We start from the raw sequence: 22789 nt of genomic DNA on the forward strand, positions 1-22789 counted from the left end.
GTGAAAGGCTGTACATTCTCACATCAGGAACAGGCTACCGAATGCTGTTAAAGCTCTCTGTTATGAGAGGAAAAGTCAACAAAGCTTTACTGTTTGACTTCTTTAAAATTGTTTGGGAGGCTGTTTTATACACAGTGCATATAAGGATGTATTTGGATCGGAGTATGTTTTTGTTAAAGAATGAACATCTCTGATCATTAGAATAGGTATTCTGTGTTGCCCAAAAGAAACAGATATAGATATGTAAGCCATCCTTTTTTTTTTTTTTTTTTTTCTTCTTTTCTTTTCTTTTCTTTTCTTTTCTTTTCTTTTCTTTTCTTTTCTTTTCTTTTCTTTTCTTTTCTTTTCTTTTCTTTTCTTTTCTTTTCTTTTCTTTTCTTTTCTTTTCTTTTCTTTTCTTTTCTTTTCTTTTCTTTTCTTTTCTTTTCTTTTCTTTTCTTTTCTTTTCTTTTCTTTTCTTTTCTTTTCTTTTCTTTTCTTTTCTTTTCTTTTCTTTTCTTTTCTTTTCTTTTCTTTTCTTTTCTTTTCTTTTCTTTTCTTTTCTTTTCTTTTCTTTTCTTTTCTTTTCTTTTCTTTTCTTTTCTTTTCTTTTCTTTTCTTTTCTTTTCTTTTCTTTTCTTTTCTTTTCTTTTCTTTTCTTTTCTTTTCTTTTCTTTTCTTTTCTTTTCTTTTCTTTTCTTTTCTTTTCTTTTCTTTTCTTTTCTTTTCTTTTCTTTTCTTTTCTTTTCTTTTCTTTTCTTTTCTTTTCTCTTTTCTTTTCTTTTCTTTTCTTTTCTTTTCTTTTCTTTTCTTTTCTTTTCTTTTCTTTTCTTTTCTTTTCTTTTCTTTTCTTTTCTTTTCTTTTCTTTTCTTTTCTTTTCTTTTCTTTTCTTTTCTTTTCTTTTCTTTTCTTTTCTTTTCTTTTCTTTTCTTTTCTTTTCTTTTCTTTTCTTTTCTTTTCTTTTCTTTTCTTTTCTTTTCTTTTCTTTTCTTTTCTTTTCTTTTCTTTTCTTTTCTTTTCTTTTCTTTTCTTTTCTTTTCTTTTCTTTTCTTTTCTTTTCTTTTCTTTTCTTTTCTTTTCTTTTCTTTTCTTTTCTTTTCTTTGAGTTGCTCTGTCTGTGTGTGAAAAAGTCAGTGTTAAGGTACTTACCAGTGTAGTCTGGGTTGTAGTACTGCATCTCACGCTGTGGAAGCAAAAGGATGTGACTCCATCTGTGCTTTCACATTTTCAGGCTATTTTATCCAGGAAGCTGATTGTCCCTGAAATTGATGATGTGCTGCAGAAGGTTGCCCAGCTGGCCATCACGGGTCAGAGTGAGCCAGTGCGAGTCCAGTGCAGGCAGGTTGGTGAAGAGTCTCTCACTTCATTTACAGCTCTGTAACAGGCTAGAGGGCTTAGTGTGGCCATCCTAGCTGTCACAGACACGTCCCTTGGCCCTGCTGAACCCTGAACTCCATTTCCCCTTCTTTACTGATCTTTATTCCCCTTGTTATCTGGCTTCAGTTCTTGAGACTGGTGCATAGCAATATCCCAGACTCCTTGCCTATAGTGAGACTGTGCTGTATGCCTTTATAGAACTGCAAAATTGTTTAGGTTGGAAAGTTCCTTTAAGGTCATTGAATCTAACCCTTAACCCAGCCCTGCCCCATCCACCACTAAGCCATGTCCCCGAGTGGTGCATCTATACTTCTTTTAAATACCTCCAGCCTGTTTTAAATAGTCCACCACTTCCCAGGGCAGCCAGTTCCAATGCTTGACCACCCTTTCAGTGCAGATTTTTTTCCTAATGTCCAATCTAAATGTCCCCTGACACAACTTGAGGCCATTTCCTCTTGTCCTGTCACTTGTCATGTGGGAAAAGAGACCAACCCCCCCAGGCTACAGCCTCATTTCAGGTAGTTGTAGAGAGTGATAAGGTCTCCCCTGAGCCTCCTTTTCTCCAGGCCAAACAACCCAGCTCCCTCAGCCACTCTTCAGAAGACTTGTGCTCCAGCCCCTTCTCCAGCTTCATTGCTGCTCAGCACCTCAATGTCTTTTTTGCTGTGAGAAGCTCAAAACTGAACACAGTACTTGAGGTGCAACCTCACCAGTGCCAAGTACAGGAGAACTGCTTAGCAGCAGTGACACAGTCCCTCGTCTGGAGGCCTTTAAGCCTATGTAACTAAGCTTTGCTCTTCTTTAAACCCCAGGATAAGCAACAAATCCATAACTGCTTCCCTCTGTTTCCTCATTTTTTCCAAGGTAAAACCAACCAAAAGACAGAACTAGTGACTTTGTCTCAATCATTGGGATGCAGGTGCAGGAGGAGCACAAAATGCAGCTTTCATAGTTACAGGATGGATTTTGAAGGATGCAGGATCTCTTCACAGATGCCTGTGCAAATCACAGTAGTACTTTAAAAACTGGTTCTGTTCCAGGCACAGAGCTTGGCAGCAGTTGTTAACCCTTTGTGTAATAGGAACGGTTGAAAGGGATGATTCTCATAAGCTTGCTGTTCCATCACTAAATTTTCTTCATAACCTTTTTACAAGTTTACCTGAGTGTTTATTTTAACTCCTCTCTGTATTGTTGTTTTTTCTTTCCAGATTTACTTAAAATACATTCTGGATTATCCCCTTGGTGACAAACTGAAACCCAATTTGGATTTCATGCTTGCACAGCTGGAGTGAGTTTATATTCCTGATATCTCTGTGAGAACAGAACTTTGTTTTTAAATATTACTCTGGTGTGCCAAAAAGCTCTTGGTAACGAGCAGAAGGCATGGCCGAAGTCTTCGTTTTCCTACTTCTGTAGTACTTCCCTTTTCCCAAACCAGGCTGTTTGATGTAGCAAATCCTTTATTCTTATCTTTGTTTCAGGGCTGATTACGTTCTTTATCTGTTTGTAAACAAAGGTTCTGTTATTTGCTTAGTGGTTAACCACCTCCACTACTTGTGAATCATCATAAAGTCACCCCAGGACACAGGTGAAGTGGAAAACCCAGGAGGAATAAGGGAAGATGCATTTATAGGGGACTGCTATCCCATGGCAGTATCTCAAGTGCAATTGCAGGCATAGTTAAAACAACTGTGCCAATTCCACAGGAGTGTTGTGCCTACAACCTCCTCCTGAGCTTCACCCCTCCCTTGCTCAAGGTGACAGCAGTTCACCAGGTTCGCCAGCACAGTGTGGCTGTCCTGACTCAAGTGGGCTGGAACCCTTCATGGCCTGTGCATGTCCCTGTGCCCATTCTCTGACAGACAGAGCTGATGGCCTGCTGCTTCTCTTGTCCACAGTATCGAGCTAGGTCTGATAGCTTTTGTAGAAGGATCCCTATCAGTTTCTGGAATGGTTTGTTCTTGTAAATTGTTGGCAACTTCATAGGAAGATTAACTCATCCCTAACATTTAATCCTTTATTTTTCACAGGTATGAGTATGAAACTGGGAGGGAATCTGCACTGGAGATGATTGCCTACCTCCTCGATATGTTCCCACAGGTAACGAGCACCCCCTGGTGTTCCATGAATCAAGCAGTTACTGTGGTTTGCAGTAACAGCATTTTCCGAGCAGTTTATTTTGGAAGCACTTGCTAGTTCCTATTATCTGTTATCATGAGCAGAACATTCACTTATCTCCAAAGAACCTGGCTTTGCTCCAAAGGAGAAATGACATGCTGGAAAATCTGCAGCACTTCTTTGCCTAATGTGCTCTGTTTGCAAGTAAAATAAAGCTGCGTCAGCTGGAGTTTGGGTAAACTCAATCGTAATTTGTGCCAGGAAGAAACACAACCAGTTTAGGAAATGAGGTAGGAATAGAAAGTGAAGTGTAGAGTTTTCTCACTGTAAGGGTTTTTCAATATTCATGAGAGATTGTTGACTGAACTGGTGTGTTGACTGTGTCTGACGATTTAAGATTGTAGATTGGTTCCTGGGTTCCTCTCTAAAGTGGCAAAGAGCTGCAATCTCTGAGAGAAGGGCAGTTGGGTGATTGCTGCTATGCTGAGGACTTAAGCATATTTCAGTGAGAGCTTTAAGTTTCACACTCACGTTGCTGACCCAGTGATAGCAAGTCAGAGTCAGAGCAGGGCTGGGCTGCTGTACAGTCCCTGTCTGCTCCAACAACAAGGGCATTCCATTTTAGCAGTTCAGCTGCCTTGGCATGAAGCCCACTCAGGGCTAACACTGCCCCTGAATATAGTGCAGCAAATACCCCTCTTTTTCTCTTCAAGTGCTGAGAAGCTCCTTGGGTATTTGTGGTTGATAATGGTTGTTTCTTTCTAGGATCTCCTGCACAAATACTGTGGGCTGTTTTTTCTTTCTCTTTGTATGATGATGATAAATGATGATTCAGCCAAATGCAAAAAGATGGCAGCTTTGACGTGTAAATCTCTTCTCCGTAAGATCAGCAATGAAAAACAAGATCTGATGTTTTCACTGGTCACAGAGTGGTTTCACAGCAAAAAGGTACTCTTCGGTCTTTTCACTGACCATGTCTGAACTCTGTTGGAGGGCTGAGTAAGATTAAGGCAAGTGAGAGATTGCTAGTACCAGATCTGGTGGGTTGGTGGATTAGTTGTTCCTGACTTAGAAAGCAAGAAATGGTACAGCTTCATAAAGCTGCACAAATATAGGGATCTGCTGATGCTGTAGGTCAGCCTACAGACTCTTCCCAGCTGTGTTTTGTGGCTTTCTAACAGTTCCACTTTCGGCTCAGGTATTTCACAGTGTAGTCTTTTCTCAGGTCAGAGGTTTGAGCAGATTTCTTAAAGCACTTGGGAGCTGTAGGATTTGATTACAAGAGTTAACAAGGGGCATTATTTTTTGTGTGTCAGAGCTCACACAGGAGGTTGGCTGCCCAGGCATGCGGTTTGTTTGTTGAAGTGGACGGAGTAATGTTTGAACGGCGGCTTGCAGCAGTCCTCGCTTTGATTGAAAAAGAAATCAACCCAAGTAATTTTGAAAGTGTAAGTAACTTTTCTCCATGCATGAGGCTCGAGGAAAGAGAATTAAGAAAATGGAAAAAGGTAAGAAGTGTAGGAGAGATTTAACAGTTGGACTTACTCTTCAGGACTGAGGAAAGACACAAAACACACACATTTGTTCTGAAGACCTAGAACCATATTTTTTTGTCTGTAAGTCCAAATTTGATGTCGTATGTCACAGCACAAGGGGAGAAGAAACTTTGCAAAGCCACCTGGCCCGAGCCTGCAGCTATACAGTGTAACCAGCAGATATATTGCTCCTTGAAATGTTGGAAAATGTGTCTGCTAGCTGCAGAGATTTATGTAAGCATTGCATGTCAGGAGTACATGGCTTGTGACTGTCTGCTAGTGTTATCTTTAACTTTCAAAGGGGTTCCCTTCCTGTACTTCAGACCATGGTTTTGTTGTATGGAAAATCTTTTTAGTGCACATGATTAACTCAGAATTACAAGGTTCCCTCAGATTCTGCTTGGCATGTGATAAAACCAAAGGGATCCCAGTCACTGTGCCTGGGAAGTGGCCATGAATGTTACTAATGTTCAGCATGCTCCCCGTGGACAGGATGAACCTCAGGATCTGTAAATTGGCAAGAGATGAAAATAAAATACCTGCAGTGAGGAGAAATTTGATGTAATCACACCCTGTGCTGTGACATGTACTGACAATTTACGTCAAGCCAGCTGGTGGTTGCAGGCAGGGCGAGGCCCACAGGCAGCATACACAGTGTTGTCATAACAACTCAGGGCTTCCCAGGTGATGCAGGCAAATTGCACTCAGCTGGGCTCTAATCATGAGAATCAAATCCGCATAAATACATGCACAGACATAATGTGTGTAATTGCTTGCATTTAGAAACCCAGCAGTTTGTTATAGTACTGCCTGTATGAAAAACAAGAAGAATGATTCTAATACAATCTCCTGCAGAGATTGTGTCCAGAGGAACTGCTTCAGTGGAGGTGCTTCTGTTCTGTTTATATTGGAAATTGGGTACAAGTCAGTCTTCTGGTTGTTTGAACGGTTGATCTGAAATTCATCTAGTTAGGATTAATCAGCAGTGTCCTCAGGTATCTCATAAATATCTTTCTTGACTTGCTGATTTTATTAGATAACTGAAGAGGAAGAGGAGAAGGCTGCAGATAGGCTGCTATTCAGCTTTCTTGTGCTGGTAAAAAAGCTTATCACAGAGTGCAACTTGATTCAATTAACCAAGAACAATGATCTTGTGAGCAGTATCTGGAGTAAGTATCATTAAGGAATTATTACAGCTGTGTTACAAGAAAGATTCTTTGTGTGCCTTGTGGTTTTTTACATGCTAATATAAATGACTAAACTGTATTATTCAAGGTTTCCATTCTGGAAAATGAGCTAACACACAGCAGTTACTGGGCACTGAAAGACAAGTTGCTAATGGAAAAGGTTACATGGTTGATGAAAAGAACACACCCTCTGTCTCAGTTGCTGGGAAGTACTTTCTATTACCCCCAGAGTAAATAGTTGGAAACTATTGCATGTTTCACCACAATTACATTCTCTTGGATGAAAACATTGAGCTCTCCTGAGAAGATGAGATTTCCTTCATCACATACCAGCCAGGAAATGACGACACACGGTAATAGTGCACTGAATACTGTGTGTCTGTCAGGATGTGAAGACCTGGAAGTTAGTTACTTGAGTCAAGCAATTTCCCTGTGTCTGAGATTATACAATATCAGGCTGGTTTATTGGCATTTTGTCGTCCTTATTTTACTGCTTCATTTGCTGCAATCAGAAGACCTGATGTGACAGGTTAGTGACTTTGAAGAGTCCAGCCTGCCAAATGCATTTAGTCACATAGCAGATAACCATTGTTATCCTGGATTTTGGTCATGGGCAGCTTGGACAGAGGTGAGATGGGAGGGCAGCTCCATTTCTTCTCTGAAGCATCTTTGGCCTCTCTCCAGGGGTTTGATTTGACCATCAGCAACAGGGCCAGCTGACACAATTCTCACAGCAGCCAGTCCCGACATCATTAGCAGATGAGCTGTGGCACCAAGTCCCTGAGGGGACCATAGTTGTTGCAGAAACATGACTTGCCTGATTACTGTGGGGACATTTGGCTACCTGTAGGTTTTTGCTGCTGTCTGCTTTGGCTGGATTGAGTTGCTAGAAAGTCTTTTATTATGTTCTGAGCAGATGAGCGCAGTTCATTTCATTCACCTTTTTATTGCAGCATATGCTGTGGTAGTTGTTGCGAGTGTTTATTGCTGGTTCTATTTTTGCTCTCAATGGACCATCTCCTTTGCTGAAAGAGGTTGTTTTTCCCCCAGATCACATCCAGTCTCACCTGTGGTATCCTCATAGCTGGGTCTGGCTGACAGCCACCGAGATCTTTGGCTTGTTGTTTGCATCTTACAAGCCAGAAGATCTTGTCAACAAATGGAAGGAAAGGTCAAGGAAGAGAACAAAAACACCAGCAGAGCTGTCTGCATCCATTGTCTTCTTGACTGCTGAACTGGACAAAAAGGTAATGATGTCTGTTCTACTCCTTCACTCTGCTCATGCCCATTCCCTGACTGGGACATAAAAATAGTTCATAGTTTGGCATGCACCTTTCTCTTTTAATCACTTGTCTGCTGTCTAATCCTCATCACTTAAAGCATTTGAGGAGGTGTTTCTGCTGCTGGGAGGGGACTTTTCTGGGGTCTTATTCTTACCACCACAAAAATACCTTTCTAGATTGTAAGATACAGGCAGAAGTTGTGTTGAGCTGATCCTTTGGTCTCCCCTGCGAACTGCTTTGGTGACTGCAAAATACTGCTTTGAGTCTCTGCTTTGAGCTCCCTTCAATGGAGTCATTCCTTTCTCCTTTTTTGTTTCCCCAGATGAAGGAACTCGCGTTTGCATTCTGCCATCAGCTGCAGTCCAAGTTCCTGGATATGTCTCTGAGTGAGCAGGTATGGGTAGGAGCCTGTCTGGAGCGGCAGGAGGGCACAGAGCAGGCCCTGGCACTTGAGGGATATTATGTCCCAGTCAGGACAGCACTGCTGCTGTCTGGTGCTGGTGGCTCAGGGTAGATGAGATGGTCTGGCAGGTGACTCAGGGCATCTGAGCAGCTGTGAGCCTCTTGGGGGCCCAGAAAGTCTCCACTGTGGTGTCAGCCCAGTGAGGGGTGGAAGGGACAGAAAGGGGGAGCACTAGGCAGGACAGGACTGGGGTCTCTGCCCAAACTCCTGGGTTGGCAAGTTCCTGTCAGATCAATTCTTGGCTCTTAACATGCCCTGGTGCTTAGAGGTAACCCACAGTGACTGACTCCTCTGTTTCCACACTTCAGGTTATAAAGAATTTACTTTTTGTGGCCAAAGTTGTTTACTTGCTAGCCCCTGCCTCAGAAGAAGGTAAAGAGACAGATGGAGAACTCAGGTGTGAAGTGGAAGAGCAGGAGGTCTCAGAGGATGAGAGAGATACTTCTGCTCAAGGAGAGGAAGAAAGAGAGGAGACACAAGAGAAAGGCCAGCCAGCCACACTGCTGTGGTTAATGAAGAAGCTCTGTGTCATGGCGAAGAGAGAAGCAGCATATTCCCCTAAGGTCCCTTTAAAGGTAAAAACAGTGTTAGTCCCACTGCTTTTGATGAGGTGGGCACTTCTACAGGATAGCGTTGCTCTGGCTCTTTGCTTTCAGGGGACAAGGTGCAGAGGATGCTGTGAGCTGGCACTGACGTGAGGATTGGTAGGTGGTGTAGAAACAAGCCTTTCATTTTGGGTTCTCAAGAAAGGCTTGTGCCAGTCTGGTTCTTGCTGATGCTTCCAGCCTCCTGGGGGCTGGTGGAAGGGTGGTAAACCCCAAGGCACCAAGCTGAAGGGGACAGAGCAGTGCCCAAGAGTGCAAGGCTCATGCAGGCAGGGGAATGGCGGTATGGACTAACTTGCTAGGAGAAGGGGAGGGGATGTGTAGGAGAGCATCACGAAAAGCACTGTGATTCCCCATGGTGTAGAGTTAGGTTGAACTTTCATGTCTTCAGCTGCCTCAGTTGAGGACAGTGAGAACAAGCCTGTTGTTCCAAGTGTCAACAGCTGCCAACCCAGTCCCAGCTCATATGACAGGGGTTTGCGTCTCTCTGAAGGCTGTACTTGGATGCAGTGAGACCTTGAAACAGCACTGAGTTTGTGACGCAGGTGTCTAAGACAACACCTGCTGTGTTGAACAGTGATGCGTGGCCCTGTGGTAGCAGTTCAGTTAGGAAGTTTCCTTCCAGCTTTCCTTACTTCATGTCCCACACACTTCTTTTCAGAGAAGCTGCATCTTTAAGTTCCTGGGAGCAATCTCGGTGGATTTGGGGCAAGACAGGATCAAGCCCTACCTTCCAACAATTCTCACCCCTCTGTACAGGGAGCTGAACAGCAACTATGCAGAGCAAGGTAAGGGATTTCCCTCACAAAGAGGAATGTGGATCACAACTATGCCCCAGGACAAACACTACCTGCCATTCCTTTTGTCTGTTGAGGCATTGATACTGTAATCAGTGAATTTCACCTGCTTGCTGTCTAACCATAATACCAGGAAGGGAGGAGAGTGTATATGTCAGCTGAAATAGAAACCTGCATATTCAAAGACTGGAATGAAGAAGTTAGGCATGCTTCTGTGTCCAAGTGGGTAAAGCTTGAGCATGTGGTGTAGTGGGAAAAGTGTGGTACTCAAGGGTGGGCTCATGGTGCAAGATTTACAGAGTCCTTGCTGAGAGGATCTTGGAAGGACTGTTTGAGAGACGAAGGCCCTGCTCTGAGTTTTCCCTCAGCACCTCTTTGTAGCCTTTTTTCACCCCCAGTATATTTTTTTTCCCCAGTGATTGTATTTAATATATTTCCATTAACTAGTGATTCCAACAATTAAGCCAGCCCTTGTTTTGCTTACCAAGGATGCTGACTGACAAGGCTGGAATCATCTTTATTTCTAACAAAGCCTATTTCACTAGAAGCCTAGTGGCTATATATGGGAAGCCACTTGTAATTACCTTTGGGATGACTTTACCCTTCTAAAAAAAATTTCTGCCTCTCAGAAGCTCTTTCTTTTTTTTTTTTTCTTTTTTTTTCTTTTTTTTTTTTTTCTTTTTTTTTTTTTTTGGCTGCTGGTTGAAAAGCCACTCTCTGGGAAAGCTGGTAAAGCACCAGCAGATTTCACAGGCACCAGTTTGGACAAGGTTTATCAGTGCAGCCATCCTTTATTAAAATAAGAGGAATCCATACTTAGCTCTTGGCTTTCATTCCATATGCTGAAAAGATTAAGTCAATTTTGTTTTAATAGATCCAACACTGAAGAACCTTTCCCAGGAAATCATAGAACTTCTCAAGAAGTTAGTGGGGCTGGAGGCCTTTTCACTGGCCTTTTCTTCTGTGCAGAAACAGGCCAACCAGAAAAGAGCAATGAGGAAAAAGCAGAGGGCTCTGCAGGTAAGATTCCACTTTCTATTGTGAGAAAAAGTAGTAGGGCTTCTCTAAAGGCTTGAGAGTTGCCCAGGAAGGGGACTTTGAGGAAGAACTTTATCCTTAATTAGGACAATTCCATCAGTTCTTTTACAGAACTTGGAATAAGCTGTGTATGATCAGCCTCCTGTGCTGGTTCTGGCTGACAGGGATGGTTTCCTGCTTACCTGAAGGGCAAAGCAGCCTGAATACCCTCAGTTTTGAGGAACCCAACAACACCCATGTGTTGTCTTAGCAGCCACCAGTTTCTTAGGAAGTTCATGATGTTTACAGGGACTGCTGTTAGTTGCCAATGAACTAACAAAGTACTGTTTTTCCTCAGACCGTAGCAAATCCTGACATTGCTGCAAGGAGGAAGCTGAAAAGACACAAGAATAAAGCAGAAACCAGGAAGAGAAAAATAGAATCCCTGCGCCCTCTGTATAAGGCCAAACGACGTCGAAGTCATGCACTGAAAGATTTGGCAATGGTGGAATGAAAAGGCTTTTCCTTCCTGGAGGATTAATTTATGAAAAGTAGTATCTAGCTAAAGAACTAATCACTGTTTTAAAAAGTACTTGCGTATTTCATATGTATTTATTCGTATTTTTTATGTCCTTTTTCATTGAGGATCTTAAATAAAAACTTCTAAATTTTTTCCAAATCTGTACATTTACTGAAGCATGTACAGTTAAATGGGCAACAACTATGATATTTTATATTAAATTTTACTTCATTTGTGAGAAATGAGTCCTGTGATTCCTGCCTGTGAACACACTGGTTCTGGAGAGAAAAGTCTGCCTCCTGACTTTGATTTGGCCTTCAGTTTCTGCAGCTATACTGAGGTACTTACCTGTCACTTCTGGCTAAGGTAAGAGTGCAGGAACAACAGCTCTTGAAGGTGAAAGTTAAACTCAAGTTACTACCCTGGCACATCAGGGCAGGAGTGTGGCCTGAAGACACTGATTTTCCTTTCAGACACCCACTGAATGCCATGTTGGCAGCCAGAGGTGTACTACGTGTGCTCTCTTGCTGTACTTCCCTGTAACAGTGTGTCTGCACTAAGGGTTACAAAGTAGAACAATACCAGCTTAAGAGAACCTCTGCAGGTGTTCAGCTATGTGGCTGCTGGAACTGGCAGCACTTGGACTTGTTTCTGTAAAGCAAGCAGCAAGCAAGCAGCCTCTAACAAGCAACACACCCCTGCGTATAGCTGACAGTTCCAGATTTTATTAGTGTTCTATCTACACCAAGATGCTGGCCACCAAAATCACCAAAGGAAGGGGGGGGATGACAAAAAAACCACCAACTTTCTCAGCCAGTAAGACTTTCATACAAATTAACAGAAGTACATTCTTAAGAAAGAAATGGAGTATTACAATGTACACATTCACTTATTTCAGTTTTACAGCTGAAGAGAGGCATCCACATTAACAGAAGTCAATTTCAAATCTGTCCTATTTACAAGTATCTGTTGCCTGAAAATACTTAACTGCAGAAAGGAAGATGCTGGCTATAGCTGATGCTTCTTTGCACTAGTCAGTTTTGTATCACTGCCTGCTCTTCAAGGCCTCCACCAACCTAGGAAAAAGGTTAAGTAAGTTTACTGAAGTGTCATTTCAATTCTGCTGAAATATTTCCAGCAGAAAGCCAGTCATTCTTCTAATGTGGACTCTTTTATATCAGACTATCCCCAAATCTAGTCTTATAAAAAATCCCCCCAAATATGTAAAATGAAGGATAACTAGACTGGTACTCACCATTCCATTGCTTCATCAAGCCCTGTGCCTTTAGTTGCAGAGGTTTTGAATATCTGCCATTTTCGGTCCTTCAAGGCTGGTAAGCCAAGGGCATTTGCCATTTCTGTGGGAGTCATGGCCTGTTCCATGTCCTGTTTATTTGCAAACACCACCAAAATGGCTTTCTTCAGCTCTTCTTCCTAAAGAAAGGGGAAATCGTGGAAGTTGTTGCAGAGACTTCTACAGAATTTATTTAAGGAGAGAACACCTATATAACAAAAAAGAACTTCAGCAGCTCTCAATTATTTTGTTTGCTGATCTCTTTTCTGTAGAAAATTCTTCAGTGAAAGAATGGTGTTTATTTTCAATTCCAGTATGATACCCTATAGGAGCAGTTTCAAAACATGGCCAGCCCAAGTTATGAAACAAGCTGGTAGTTGGATTTAATAAGGCACATTAAATGAGCTTGCAGGTATTTTGGGGGGCAAGGCAAGAGAGAGAAAGGAAGTGTTGTTCAACTCATCTTACTGATATTAATTACTTTGTTCTACATTTGTTCTTCAGCTTCAAAACACAGTAGGATGCTAATTACTGTCAATCCTTCAGGGCTTGATTTTGCCACACTGCAGTACTGAGCAGCTGTCCTGGCAGGCACGTAAATTTTCGAACGACCACAAGGCTACATGAAATTAACTGTCCAGATAATGTCCACAAACCCATGAAATACCTGCAGAGTATTCAGAGCTTTTTCAGTCCAAAGTGCTGCACAGGCTATGCTGAGGGCTGAAGTTTCTTCACAAGTGAAGCTGAGCTTCACTTGGTTCACTGAATCAAATTTCATATTTACTCCAGAAAAAAAGTTCTAATTTCTCAATTTGTTTTACTGATGACAACAGCAAAACAATCCTTGTTTTCTTACCTCTAACATAGCAACAAGCTCTGATTTGGAAGTGCCAATTCTGTCTCGATCACAGCTGTCCACTACATAAATGACAGCGTCTGTGTTTGAGTAGTAACACCGCCAGTAGGGCCTGCAGAGGAGAGAGAAGTTCCAGTCATGTCATTTGCATGTTAGCAGTTCTTTTTAGCTAGTTAATTAAAAATAGATCACCCAGAGGAAGTAAAAACTGTCTCTGGGGTGAAAGCCCCAGGAGGCAAGTAGAAGATTTCTTCAACAGGCTACAAAAATGAACAGACAGTACAAATACTCTCAAAGGCAGAACACAAAAAAAAAAAACCCATAAAAAACTCCAACTCATCACAAAGCAAATAAAGAAGCAACTTGAAAACAGGAAAAGAACAGAAATGCTGGGGACAGATTTATTTGGGAATCAGACTGCAGGACATCAAGCCCGTAACTAAGGGACAGGAAAGCAAAGAAAGTTTAAAGACATTAAGCATCTTCATTTCAGTCACCAAAGATAGATCACCAAAGAAATGACTAATTAATACAGGCAAGTAGGTAACAAGGATCAAAAAAAAACACCTTTTCAGAATTATTGTACTGAAACTAAAAAGGGAACCTTTACTCTCACTGACTGCACCTTCTTTACTAGCTAACTACACTGCACCTTGCTACTGAGCACTGAAAAAGGAATCACAAGAGGATCATACAGAGGTACTGTTAATGACTCATTGCAAAACTTGTGAAGCTTGCTAAAAAATTACCATCTATACCTAAATCCAGCTTCATTATTCTTAAAAATGAAAAGCTAGGAAGTATCTTTTGGGGGTTTTATCACCCCCTCCACTCTTTCTCAGAATGCTACTCAATTACTTTCCTACTACACTAATAAATTTGTTTTTCAAAGCAAAACCGGAAACAAATGAAAATACTGGCTTGTTTTTTTCCAATTTGTAGTGCATCACAGGTTTTACAAACCGAAGGCCATCAGATAAAAACGCTCTCCTGAGAATGGGCTCTTTTTAAAACTTAACCAATTTTCATTAGTGCCTGCTATGAGAATTCCAAGAACTTGGCACTTTTTAGAGAAAGTTAATTGACTTTAAGAAATCGATTACCTTATGCTTGTCTGTCCTCCTAAGTCCCAGACTTGAAATTTCAGATTCTTGTATGTCACGGTCTCAACATTGAAGCCAATGGCTGAAACAAAGTTAAAACTATTTCACTGTTGATGATTTTCCTGTTTTTCTGCAGAATATCACAGCACTCAATTTAAGAATTTTCAGAAAATTCTCAGCAGCTGCATAATGAAGTTCACGCCCTTTGAAAAGCTACCCCAACAAATATGACTCAAAATAATGCAGAAATACTTCTTTTGAACTAATAAAACCACACTGTAAACATACTGTAGAGATTGGTAACAAATGCTAAGGTTGTTAAAAATCAATAGCAGTGTGTCTGAAATCACCAAAAGAAACAGAGCAAGGGTTAAAGAACTGGCCTGCTGTGATAACCAAGTACACAACTGACAGCAAGAGAGCACTAAGGAATGTGTCCTTCTGTCCACACAAGGTCTGCACTCTTAAGAACCAAAGCAGAACTAGCTTCTCAGGAGAGGACTGGATACCCATGTCTGGAAGATGGCTACAAGGCTGCAGTATCACATATGTCATCCCTTTTCCTGCCAGCCCAGAGAAACACAGCACAGGGAAGTGAACAGTGGGCACAGGCTGCTTATAATTTATGGAGGCTGAAATAAGCAAAACCCTCAGGCAAAAAGATTATGGCCCAGCAAACTTGTCTTCTTGTCTTGTCATAAAAGCCTGAGCAAAGTCAGATTCAGAAGGAACACAACAGACATGATAGGGACAGAAAAAAAAGTCCAGCATCCCTTGTCCTTCCTGTTACACAGAGCAGTCATGGCCAGAACACGTGGGCACACACACTGGGTGGGTGTGGCTGCATGAATGCCAAGACAAATGCTAAAATCAGTTGCATTTTTTTAAATAAGCATCATCTTCTCCTTTGAAACCTCACATTGAGTTTTGTTACATTTTCTACAGAACGTAAAGTTAAATCACCTGATTTCTTCTTCTCCATGTTAAACAAAAGTGTTTATATGACCCTTGTCCAAAAAAAAAAAAAAAAGAGGTACACCATCCTATGTACAGCAACAATGACCTCTGAAATTCACATAATAGCTATATTTGGAAAAAAAAGAATTATACACTCTACAGTTACCATCTATTTATTGCTGACCTATTACAAATAGCCTGCAAAATCATGCTAACAATCTTCAGGTCAAATGCTTTTTGCATTTTGAAGGGCAGCATAAAATATTCTTTTGTAATACTTTTATCCAAGAAAAGTTCTTAGACACAACAGTGCAAGGCTCCCACAACATAAGGTTCTTTTGTTTATGAAGGAAGCACGTAGTAAGTTCAGCTGGCAAATTTATGTGTCAGAGCTACAGGCAAATCACAGGCCACAGGCAAATATTCTCCCTATGGGCAAATCACTTACTTGGAATGGTGGTAACAACTTCTCCAACTTGTAACCTGTAGAGAATGGTTGTTTTTCCTGCTCCATCCAGCCCCAGGATGAGAATCCTCATCTCTCGAGTTCCAAACAAACTGGAAAAGATGGTGGAGAAAAAGCCCCCTACAAAAACCAGAAGAGAAAGACATCTCAATGTCAGCAAGCTCTGTGGAAGACATGCAAAGGCAGACAGACTGACCTCATTTCTTACTGGCCTACAAGACGTTTCTTTTCTCCAGTGAAAAAAGACAAGTCCAGGTTGCTGCCCAGATGGCTGTGTGCTCAACAACATTATGTCCTCCTGGTTTATGCTGCCATTTTATGATCTTATGGTAGCTCGCTCCAGCAAATCACATTATTGCAGCGTCAAGCTTTCTCACTGTGGTTACAATTTTATTTTTTTCTTTTCTCTCATTTGCCAAAATCTGAGTCATCTTCTTTTTGGCTTGTATCAGACTCTACCCTTTCAGTGCCAGAGACTATGCAAGAACCAAAAGAAGCCTGAAAGAATTCAGCATCAGAAGACGTTTATGGTCTTCCACAGGATCACCCACTTCTTTTTTTCTTAAAATTAGGTATAAACCAGTAGATACATGTTAAATCAGTCCATTATAAACAGCAAAGCTGCACCAAATCAAGTACATTAATACTATAGAGAAGTCTAGGAGTTGTTTTTAAATGTCTTTCTCACTCTTTTTTTCAAAACTGGCCTGCCCCAGCATCTCATTTATTCCCTAAATCCATGCAAGAGTACTTATGGCCAGGCTAATATCTGATTTATACCTACTCGATTTTTAATCACTGAAAGAATACTAATTTTCTAAGCCAGTAACAATTACGCTTTACCAAACATTTTTATAACGAACATATCTAATGTTAAATCATAACTTTGTAAATACACTTAAAGCCTGCAAAAGGTAATTGTAAAAATTACCCTCCACCTGCCTCAGGGGGCTTGAGCTTGCTCAGTTAGGAGGCTTTGGAGGGAATTTTACCAAGGATGAGATAAAGATATCAGACCAGGCCCTTTCCCCAGGACCTTTGTCTCAGGCGTTTATTCTTCGAAATTCCAGGGGGGAAAGAGAAAGAACAAGGAAGTACAGGGGTCTTATCTAGTCTCCCACTCTGGGAGGATGGCTGGCACTCAGCCAATTAGGTCAAGAAAGAAAGCAAAGGTCAAACCATATGGTTACGGCATTAGGGGGCTTGGGGGGAAAAACCACTCCCCAGAGAAATACAACAGGTAATGAAACACCCAACAAGCCAGAATCACTGACAACACTGATAAATATATCACAGACAAATTAAAGAAGATTTACAACCAAAATCTTACTGGAAGATGTTTCGATAAAAATTATTTCCTATGTTCGCCTGTCTAGGCGTCTCCCTTTCCAGGGAAAAGAGGGAGCAACAAGCTTATACTTCAGAAGGAACTCAGACTGGTAAAAGGCTGCTTCATTTCATCTAAGCCCATCCCACCACAGAAGCCATACATGCTAAAGACCTGGAAAACAAGGAGAAGGTATAAGGGACCAACAGTTGCCAGTCTGCATAGTACTGCTCATGGCACCTCTTACTGCCAGACAAGGCAAATAACCTTAAGAGAAATGAGCTGGAAAACGGAATTTCAAACGAAACATCAAAACAGAAGTTGCCACTGGTTGCATGGAGGCCTAAGATTTGAAAATTCTTTCAGTCAGTAACTTTGCCTGCCGCCAGACACCTCTCGTTCCCTCTTTTTATTGTGTATGCTTTTCCCACACTGAAACACTGCTCAAATACCATCTGCAACAGGACACGTTCACCTCAATCACTCAACCCTCAGATTCAGGGCCTCTCTTTAAAATTCCCTCTACCTCATTTACTAGTCTGCAAGACCTCCTCTCCTTATCAGCAGCCCATTACAGACTAAATTCAGAGTTTAATTGTGCCAGGTGTCAGGAGTACAGACGCCTGAGGATGTGGCCGAACACACCCTCCTGCCGCTGCTCGGACGACTCGACATCGCAGGACAGCTCCAACGCGGCCTCCGGGCGCTCCAGCGGCGGCTGCCCGGGAACGGGCCCGCGGGCAGGGCCAGGCCTCAGGGAAGGTGGGCATCGCCCAAGAGCGGCCCTCAGCCTCGGTCTCCCGGCGCCAGCGGGCAGGAGACCGTCCCTCCCCGCGGGAGGGCTCAACACCGACCCGTCCGCCCTCCCCGCCGCCCCCGCCGCCCGGGAAGGGTCGTGATGGATGTGTCCCCTGGGGCGGCAGCTTCCCTCCCGCTCCTCACCCATGTCGAGCCGCTCCGCCGGCGCTCCGGCCCGCCCCGCTCCGCTGCCCTCGCCGCGCTGGCCCTGCCGCCGCCGCCGCCGCCGCCCGGCTCCACGTCGAAGGCCGCGGCGAGTAAACAAAGCGCTCCGCGCCTGCCGCCGTTTCGACACACGGAGGCCGGCAGCGCCCCCGGCACGGAGGGAACGGCCGGAGAGCGGGACCCTCCCCGCGCCCTCCCTGAACACGCCCGGGCGGGAAGCGGTGCGGGGAGAAAGGTTTGGAGAATAAAAACCGCGGCCCCGGGGCCAGAGCGTGACGAATCTGCGGCGGCGGGAGCGCGCGGCGGGCGGGCCCAGCGGCGTCACGGGCCTGGGGCCGCCCCGCTGGCACCGGGAGCCGGGCGGCCAGCGGGACCTTCCGGCCGCGCCGCCGCGGCGTGCTTCCCAAAGTGCCGCGGAGTCCTCGGAGCCAGCACACTTCTTGGATTAGGGCTTGGTTTTCTCCGAGAGGTGGAGAAACAAGAAAAACCCTGGTGGAAGTCAGCAGTCAAAGTCCAGCTGTGTAAAACAGTGATCCCAAGCTGCTGATTAGCGAACAGGCCTCACCTGACAGCCAGCACTGTCATCATCCCTGCATAAAAATGATGTCATCCATGTAATTAGGGGGTGCAGATAATTTAAAAATCATAAAAAATGTGAACTATTATGTAACGAAAACTCAGAGGAAACAATGTACAAGGCACACATGAACTGGGCCATAGGCTCAGACTGTGCTACGAGAGAAGTGCAACAGAGCTCATATCAATGATCAATGACCATGCTTTTTTTAATAGCTTTTTTATAGAAGATACAAGGATATATGAAGGTCTCATAGGAGAACAATCTAACTACAGAACCAACCTACCATTCTTGATTACTGGCTTCCTCCCCATGCACTTTATTCTGTCCTCATAACTGCGTTGCAGCAAGAGAGGCACAGAAACCTTTAGTCCTCCAACCATAAGAACCAAACCTACAGCAGTTACCTTCCATGACTTTTATCACTTTTCTCATTTAAACTTGTTCAAGGAGAAGCACCTTTTACTTCTTTCAGCTGATAAAGGCAGGATGAGGGGGAGCAGAAATTAGTTCACAGTGCAAAACGAATATAAAACCCACACCACAGTAATCAGTCTGCAAGTGATGAAGTGTGAACTCTATGGTTTCGGTAAATCTGTGTGTGAAATAGGAACAACACAGACAAAGATGTTTTAGTTTTCTCTGAAAGCATCCACAAATGTAGTATCATCACAGCTGCAGAACTTGCCTAGTTTCCTTGACATCCTCCATCAGAATTCTTGCTTGAAATTTTACATTATTCATAACTCAATTGAAAACAATTCTTTATTTTTTATGTCAAGTTGGGAGCAGTAGGAAAGAATACACAAAACTCATCCACAGGGATAAAAAAAAGTAACAAAATAATTTTGATAGTATTTAGAAAATGTTTGATCTATAAAATGCAATGAGCCAGAAGGCCTGCCCTGCTTCACTGGGCAAGCAGCATGTACCAAGTGTCTTTTAGGTCCTTGATATCCTTAGGAGACCACGGATACGTCTAACGAGAGCTTGGATAAAGGTGTACCGTGAGCGAACCTTGGAATATAAACCTTCGATGTCCAGGAGCTTCTTCTGCAGAGATTCACCAAAGCTGTTTGTGGCTTCAATCTGAAGCTGAGAAACAGAGAGTTGATGCAGTCATCAATACAAAATCTTTTCTCCCTGAAGTACCAGCTTATCATCCACTGCCTGTCAACCCCTTCACTATGATTTATTCTCTGACCTGCTTTCCAAAGAATGGGTTTTTCTGACTTCTCTAATAAGTACTACTTATTCAGTTTTAGGAATTATTGGTTATAATTCAGCTTCTTCACTCAGAGTCATGCAAACATCTTCCAATTAAAATTTTTCTAGTCCTTTAAGGACTCTTTAAAGAGTCCATGTGCACCAACATTTTTTCATTAATACATATGTAGAGAGTCACTCAATTAACTACATTTTAAGTATTTTACCAAGATGATACTGTACACTTTATTTTTGAACAAACAAAATAAATGACAGAAGCCTCATTGCAAAACACACAGCAACTTTTCTTACAATTCTAGCTCTTACAAAGGTACTTGAGACTACAGTTTTGAAGAACAGGCTTTTTCTGCACAGTCACAGAAATGTCAGTGGGATTTATTAATAAATATCTTTTTTTTCTGCCACCTCTGCATCAAATTTACCCAAACTATTGAATTTCTGTGTAAGTCGAAATTACTTCTATTCTACCATTCACATTTTATAGTCTCCTCAGTTCCTGTCACCCTTTTGATCTCCTTTCTCTATAGCCTAGTTGAAGCTGACCTGTAGTGAACAGTTGGATCACAGAAAATTGAGAAACCCGCCCACATACTGCAGGTCTTTCAAGGATATCTGGTGTTTTTTGAAAGCTCTTATTAAAAACCCCATTTGACTGGTTGGTAAGAGAAAAAGAACTACTCTACTTTGTAAGTACAGCTCATTTTTTACCTAACTCTTCATATTAAGATTCAAAGACACCTGCACAGCAGCAAAAGCACCACCTGTTTCACAGTATTTTCCAAAACAATTTTGGAATGCTTCACTAATCCTAAATTAAGTTCTATGCTGTTGGTGTTAGTGCAAGTTGTTCGTAAGTGCGAAAACAACAGTCAGAGTGCTCCCAACAGCTGCACAGTAGCCAGGAGCATTCTGTACCCTGCAGCAGACTGTCACATCTCACCTGTTCTATATCGTGCTGGCTCACTCGATTCAGTCTACTACTGAAATCCAAGCTTGGCTCTGAACCAAAGAAATCTGGCAATAGAAAACAAAATATTAAAATTATGTTGGCTGCTTCACACCCTCTTGGTATCAAAGTCATGTAACAAAACAGTGTTGCAATTTGATCCAAAAGTAAACTTACGCATAAGAAATTACACTAATTTTTTTACTTAAATAATTTAGAGAAAACACACAAAGAATGAGTCATAAATAATTTGGATCACACAACATGGCACTTTAAGCAAAAGATTCTTCCACAAATCCATTCCCCCCGATTTCCTTCCATTTCTTTCTTCTTTTAAAAGACAAAATTCAACAAACTTAAAATCCTCTGGTGAATCAATGGTGGCTATAATTGTAAAAATACTTTTAAAACCACCAATATTAACTTTAATTCTTAATTTCATCTTAGATGATACTGAAATATTTTCCTATAAAGTATTTTGGATCACTTATCTGATTGTATTAGCTGAACTTCAGTTAGTTTGAAGAGCAGAAATAAAAAAAATAGTTACTTTTACTTTCCTTTAGAGGTTATGTGTAATACACAAAACCCAGAAGTCTATGAGGAAACAATATCAGTACTGCCAATTCTCCAGTGGAATATCCAAAGGTGTGCCAAATCCAACCAAAACCTCTTTCATTAAATATAAAAGGCAAGATATTAATAGTAGGAAATCAGTTTTAAAGCTAACCATCAGAAGTTATTCAAAGGCATTTTGATGTTTGAGAAATTTTACCTTGCAGCCTTCCTTTCTTAAATGACATCCTAGAGAACAGCAGTGGGTCCTGGGAGTCAGTGGGTGTGCAGTGCAGTAGGTAGTGTTCCAGATGGCGCCAAAGAATGAAGAGACATATTTCTATGATATCTGCAGACACATCGCAGTGAAGGACTCCAATTTGGTTGTCTTTGGATTGTACATTTACTGCATGAGCATATTTACACTCTTGGAAACAGCTGAAGATGTCAGCTTAACCACCTGTCACCTCCTCCACTTCCACAGCCCAGTAATGGATCACTCACACTCACTGTTCCCATCACCCTGCAGAGCCTAAATCCAGCCCTCCGGAGCAGAGCAGAGCATGGAGTGCTCATGTGGTTTGTGAAGGTACCTCAGCTGCACACAGTAAATCAAAGCTGAGGTTATGAAGCCAGGGATGGCAGTAACATCTTAGGTGAAAATAGTAAAGTGTGCAAGAGCACATCTTTCCCAAGGGAGGTTGCAGAGGAAAATTACGATCTGTTGAAGACAATTCTTTTGTGAATGACTGGTTGTTTCCATAGAGTTACCGGTGTTTATGAGATTTAGGTTTCTGCAAGATTGGCTGTAAGACTAGAAACTCCTATTATGACAGTCACATCAAAATTATTTTTCAAAGTATTTCTTCTACGCACTTGGACATGGGCGAATGTTTATGGGGTCTAGTCACTAAAATTGAAGAGCTGGGCTGTAACAATTCCTTTATTAGCATGTTGCAGAAAGTCCTAGCTGGGTTTAAAAATGGGAATTACTAATTTGAAAATCCTTATATTCTGGCAACAGCAGAGGAATACCCTTATAAGTTCATTGTCAGTATTTCAAATTTACTTTTTGCAAAACGTTTTTGTTCAAAGTGGTCAGAAATCCAGGTAAAAAAACCCTGTTTCTATCTCTCTGCTTTTCTGGATCATCACCTTGAGGGTCATTTCAAGTTTAGAAGGATACAGGAACAGAGGGAGAGCAACTTGGCTCGGTTATTTATTAGTTTCACCAGGCGCCGCCTTGCCAATACATATTTTTGGGAAGTGGAAATCTTGTCAACCCCAGCTGGCATAACTGACTGACACAACTGTGATAGGAAGAGAAAAAAACAAAAACTGTAGTAAATCACAGAACATCAAGAGAAATAAGCAAATAAGATTACTTATTAATATCTAGAACTTTCTTGTAAGCTACTATATCCTTAAAACTTTGCTCTCTATTTTGAATTTGCATAACCTCGCTGACCAAAAAATGGAAAAATGAACCCCTTCTCCAAACAACTATAATAAAAATCACAACTTTTACAAAGTTAAGCCAAATATTTCCCCTAAAGTTTTAGATCACTCATTCTATGGACCCCCTTCACCAACAGTAGAAAAAGATACGCACAAGAAGCGGAACTACTTGCTT

At 41.9% G+C, this 22789-nt stretch overlaps 3 protein-coding genes across 4 annotated transcripts in view; 1 reads left to right on the forward strand and 2 right to left on the reverse strand.

The window, feature by feature from the left end:
* The window catches only part of UTP20 (UTP20 small subunit processome component), a 63956-nt gene extending 52810 nt beyond the window's left edge, over positions 1 to 11146 (forward strand). Inside the window, exons 51-62 of one of the 2 annotated variants that reach the window (XM_066183464.1) lie at positions 1212 to 1322; positions 2566 to 2645; positions 3388 to 3457; positions 4241 to 4423; positions 4792 to 4923; positions 6047 to 6179; positions 7248 to 7444; positions 7803 to 7874; positions 8252 to 8518; positions 9210 to 9336; positions 10220 to 10365; positions 10721 to 11146. In XM_066183464.1, coding sequence (XP_066039561.1) covers positions 1212 to 1322; positions 2566 to 2645; positions 3388 to 3457; positions 4241 to 4423; positions 4792 to 4923; positions 6047 to 6179; positions 7248 to 7444; positions 7803 to 7874; positions 8252 to 8518; positions 9210 to 9336; positions 10220 to 10365; positions 10721 to 10876 — 1674 coding nt within the window. In that variant the 3' untranslated portion in view covers positions 10877 to 11146. The remainder of the gene's footprint in view (positions 1 to 1211; positions 1323 to 2565; positions 2646 to 3387; positions 3458 to 4240; positions 4424 to 4791; positions 4924 to 6046; positions 6180 to 7247; positions 7445 to 7802; positions 7875 to 8251; positions 8519 to 9209; positions 9337 to 10219; positions 10366 to 10720) is intronic. The other variant, XM_066183465.1, reaches the window with a different exon arrangement.
* A 445-nt stretch (positions 11147 to 11591) lies between these two features.
* Positions 11592 to 17952, reverse strand: ARL1 (ADP ribosylation factor like GTPase 1). Its single transcript, XM_066183466.1, has 6 exons — positions 17831 to 17952; positions 15544 to 15681; positions 14139 to 14220; positions 13036 to 13147; positions 12138 to 12316; positions 11592 to 11958 (listed from the first exon to the last, which is right to left on the reverse strand). The coding sequence occupies exons 1-6, from the start codon at positions 17832 to 17834 to the stop codon at positions 11928 to 11930; spliced, it is 546 nt and encodes a 181-aa protein (XP_066039563.1). The 5' UTR covers positions 17835 to 17952; the 3' UTR covers positions 11592 to 11927.
* Positions 17953 to 18613: 661 nt separating this feature from the next.
* The window catches only part of NUP205 (nucleoporin 205), a 46701-nt gene continuing 42525 nt past the window's right edge, over positions 18614 to 22789 (reverse strand). Inside the window, exons 40-43 of the mRNA XM_066183467.1 lie at positions 22343 to 22466; positions 21377 to 21505; positions 20596 to 20669; positions 18614 to 19523 (exon numbers count right to left, since the gene is read on the reverse strand). Coding sequence (XP_066039564.1) covers positions 19371 to 19523; positions 20596 to 20669; positions 21377 to 21505; positions 22343 to 22466 — 480 coding nt within the window. The 3' untranslated portion in view covers positions 18614 to 19370. The remainder of the gene's footprint in view (positions 19524 to 20595; positions 20670 to 21376; positions 21506 to 22342; positions 22467 to 22789) is intronic.

Source organism: Chamaea fasciata, unplaced genomic scaffold (genome assembly GCF_029207755.1).
Source record: "Chamaea fasciata isolate MVZ Bird 193981 ecotype frontalis unplaced genomic scaffold, bChaFas1.0.hap1 SCAF_5, whole genome shotgun sequence".
NCBI lineage: Eukaryota > Metazoa > Chordata > Aves > Passeriformes > Sylviidae > Chamaea > Chamaea fasciata.

Excerpts from the sequence above, each read along its gene's own strand:
- ARL1 (XM_066183466.1), bottom strand. Across the intron at positions 14,221-15,543 it reads AGTTGTTACCACCATTCCAA|CCATTGGCTTCAATGTTGAG; the intron begins GTAAGTGATTTG and ends ACTTTGTTTCAG. Across the intron at positions 13,148-14,138 it reads GGAGGACAGACAAGCATAAG|GCCCTACTGGCGGTGTTACT; the intron begins GTAATCGATTTC and ends TCTCCTCTGCAG.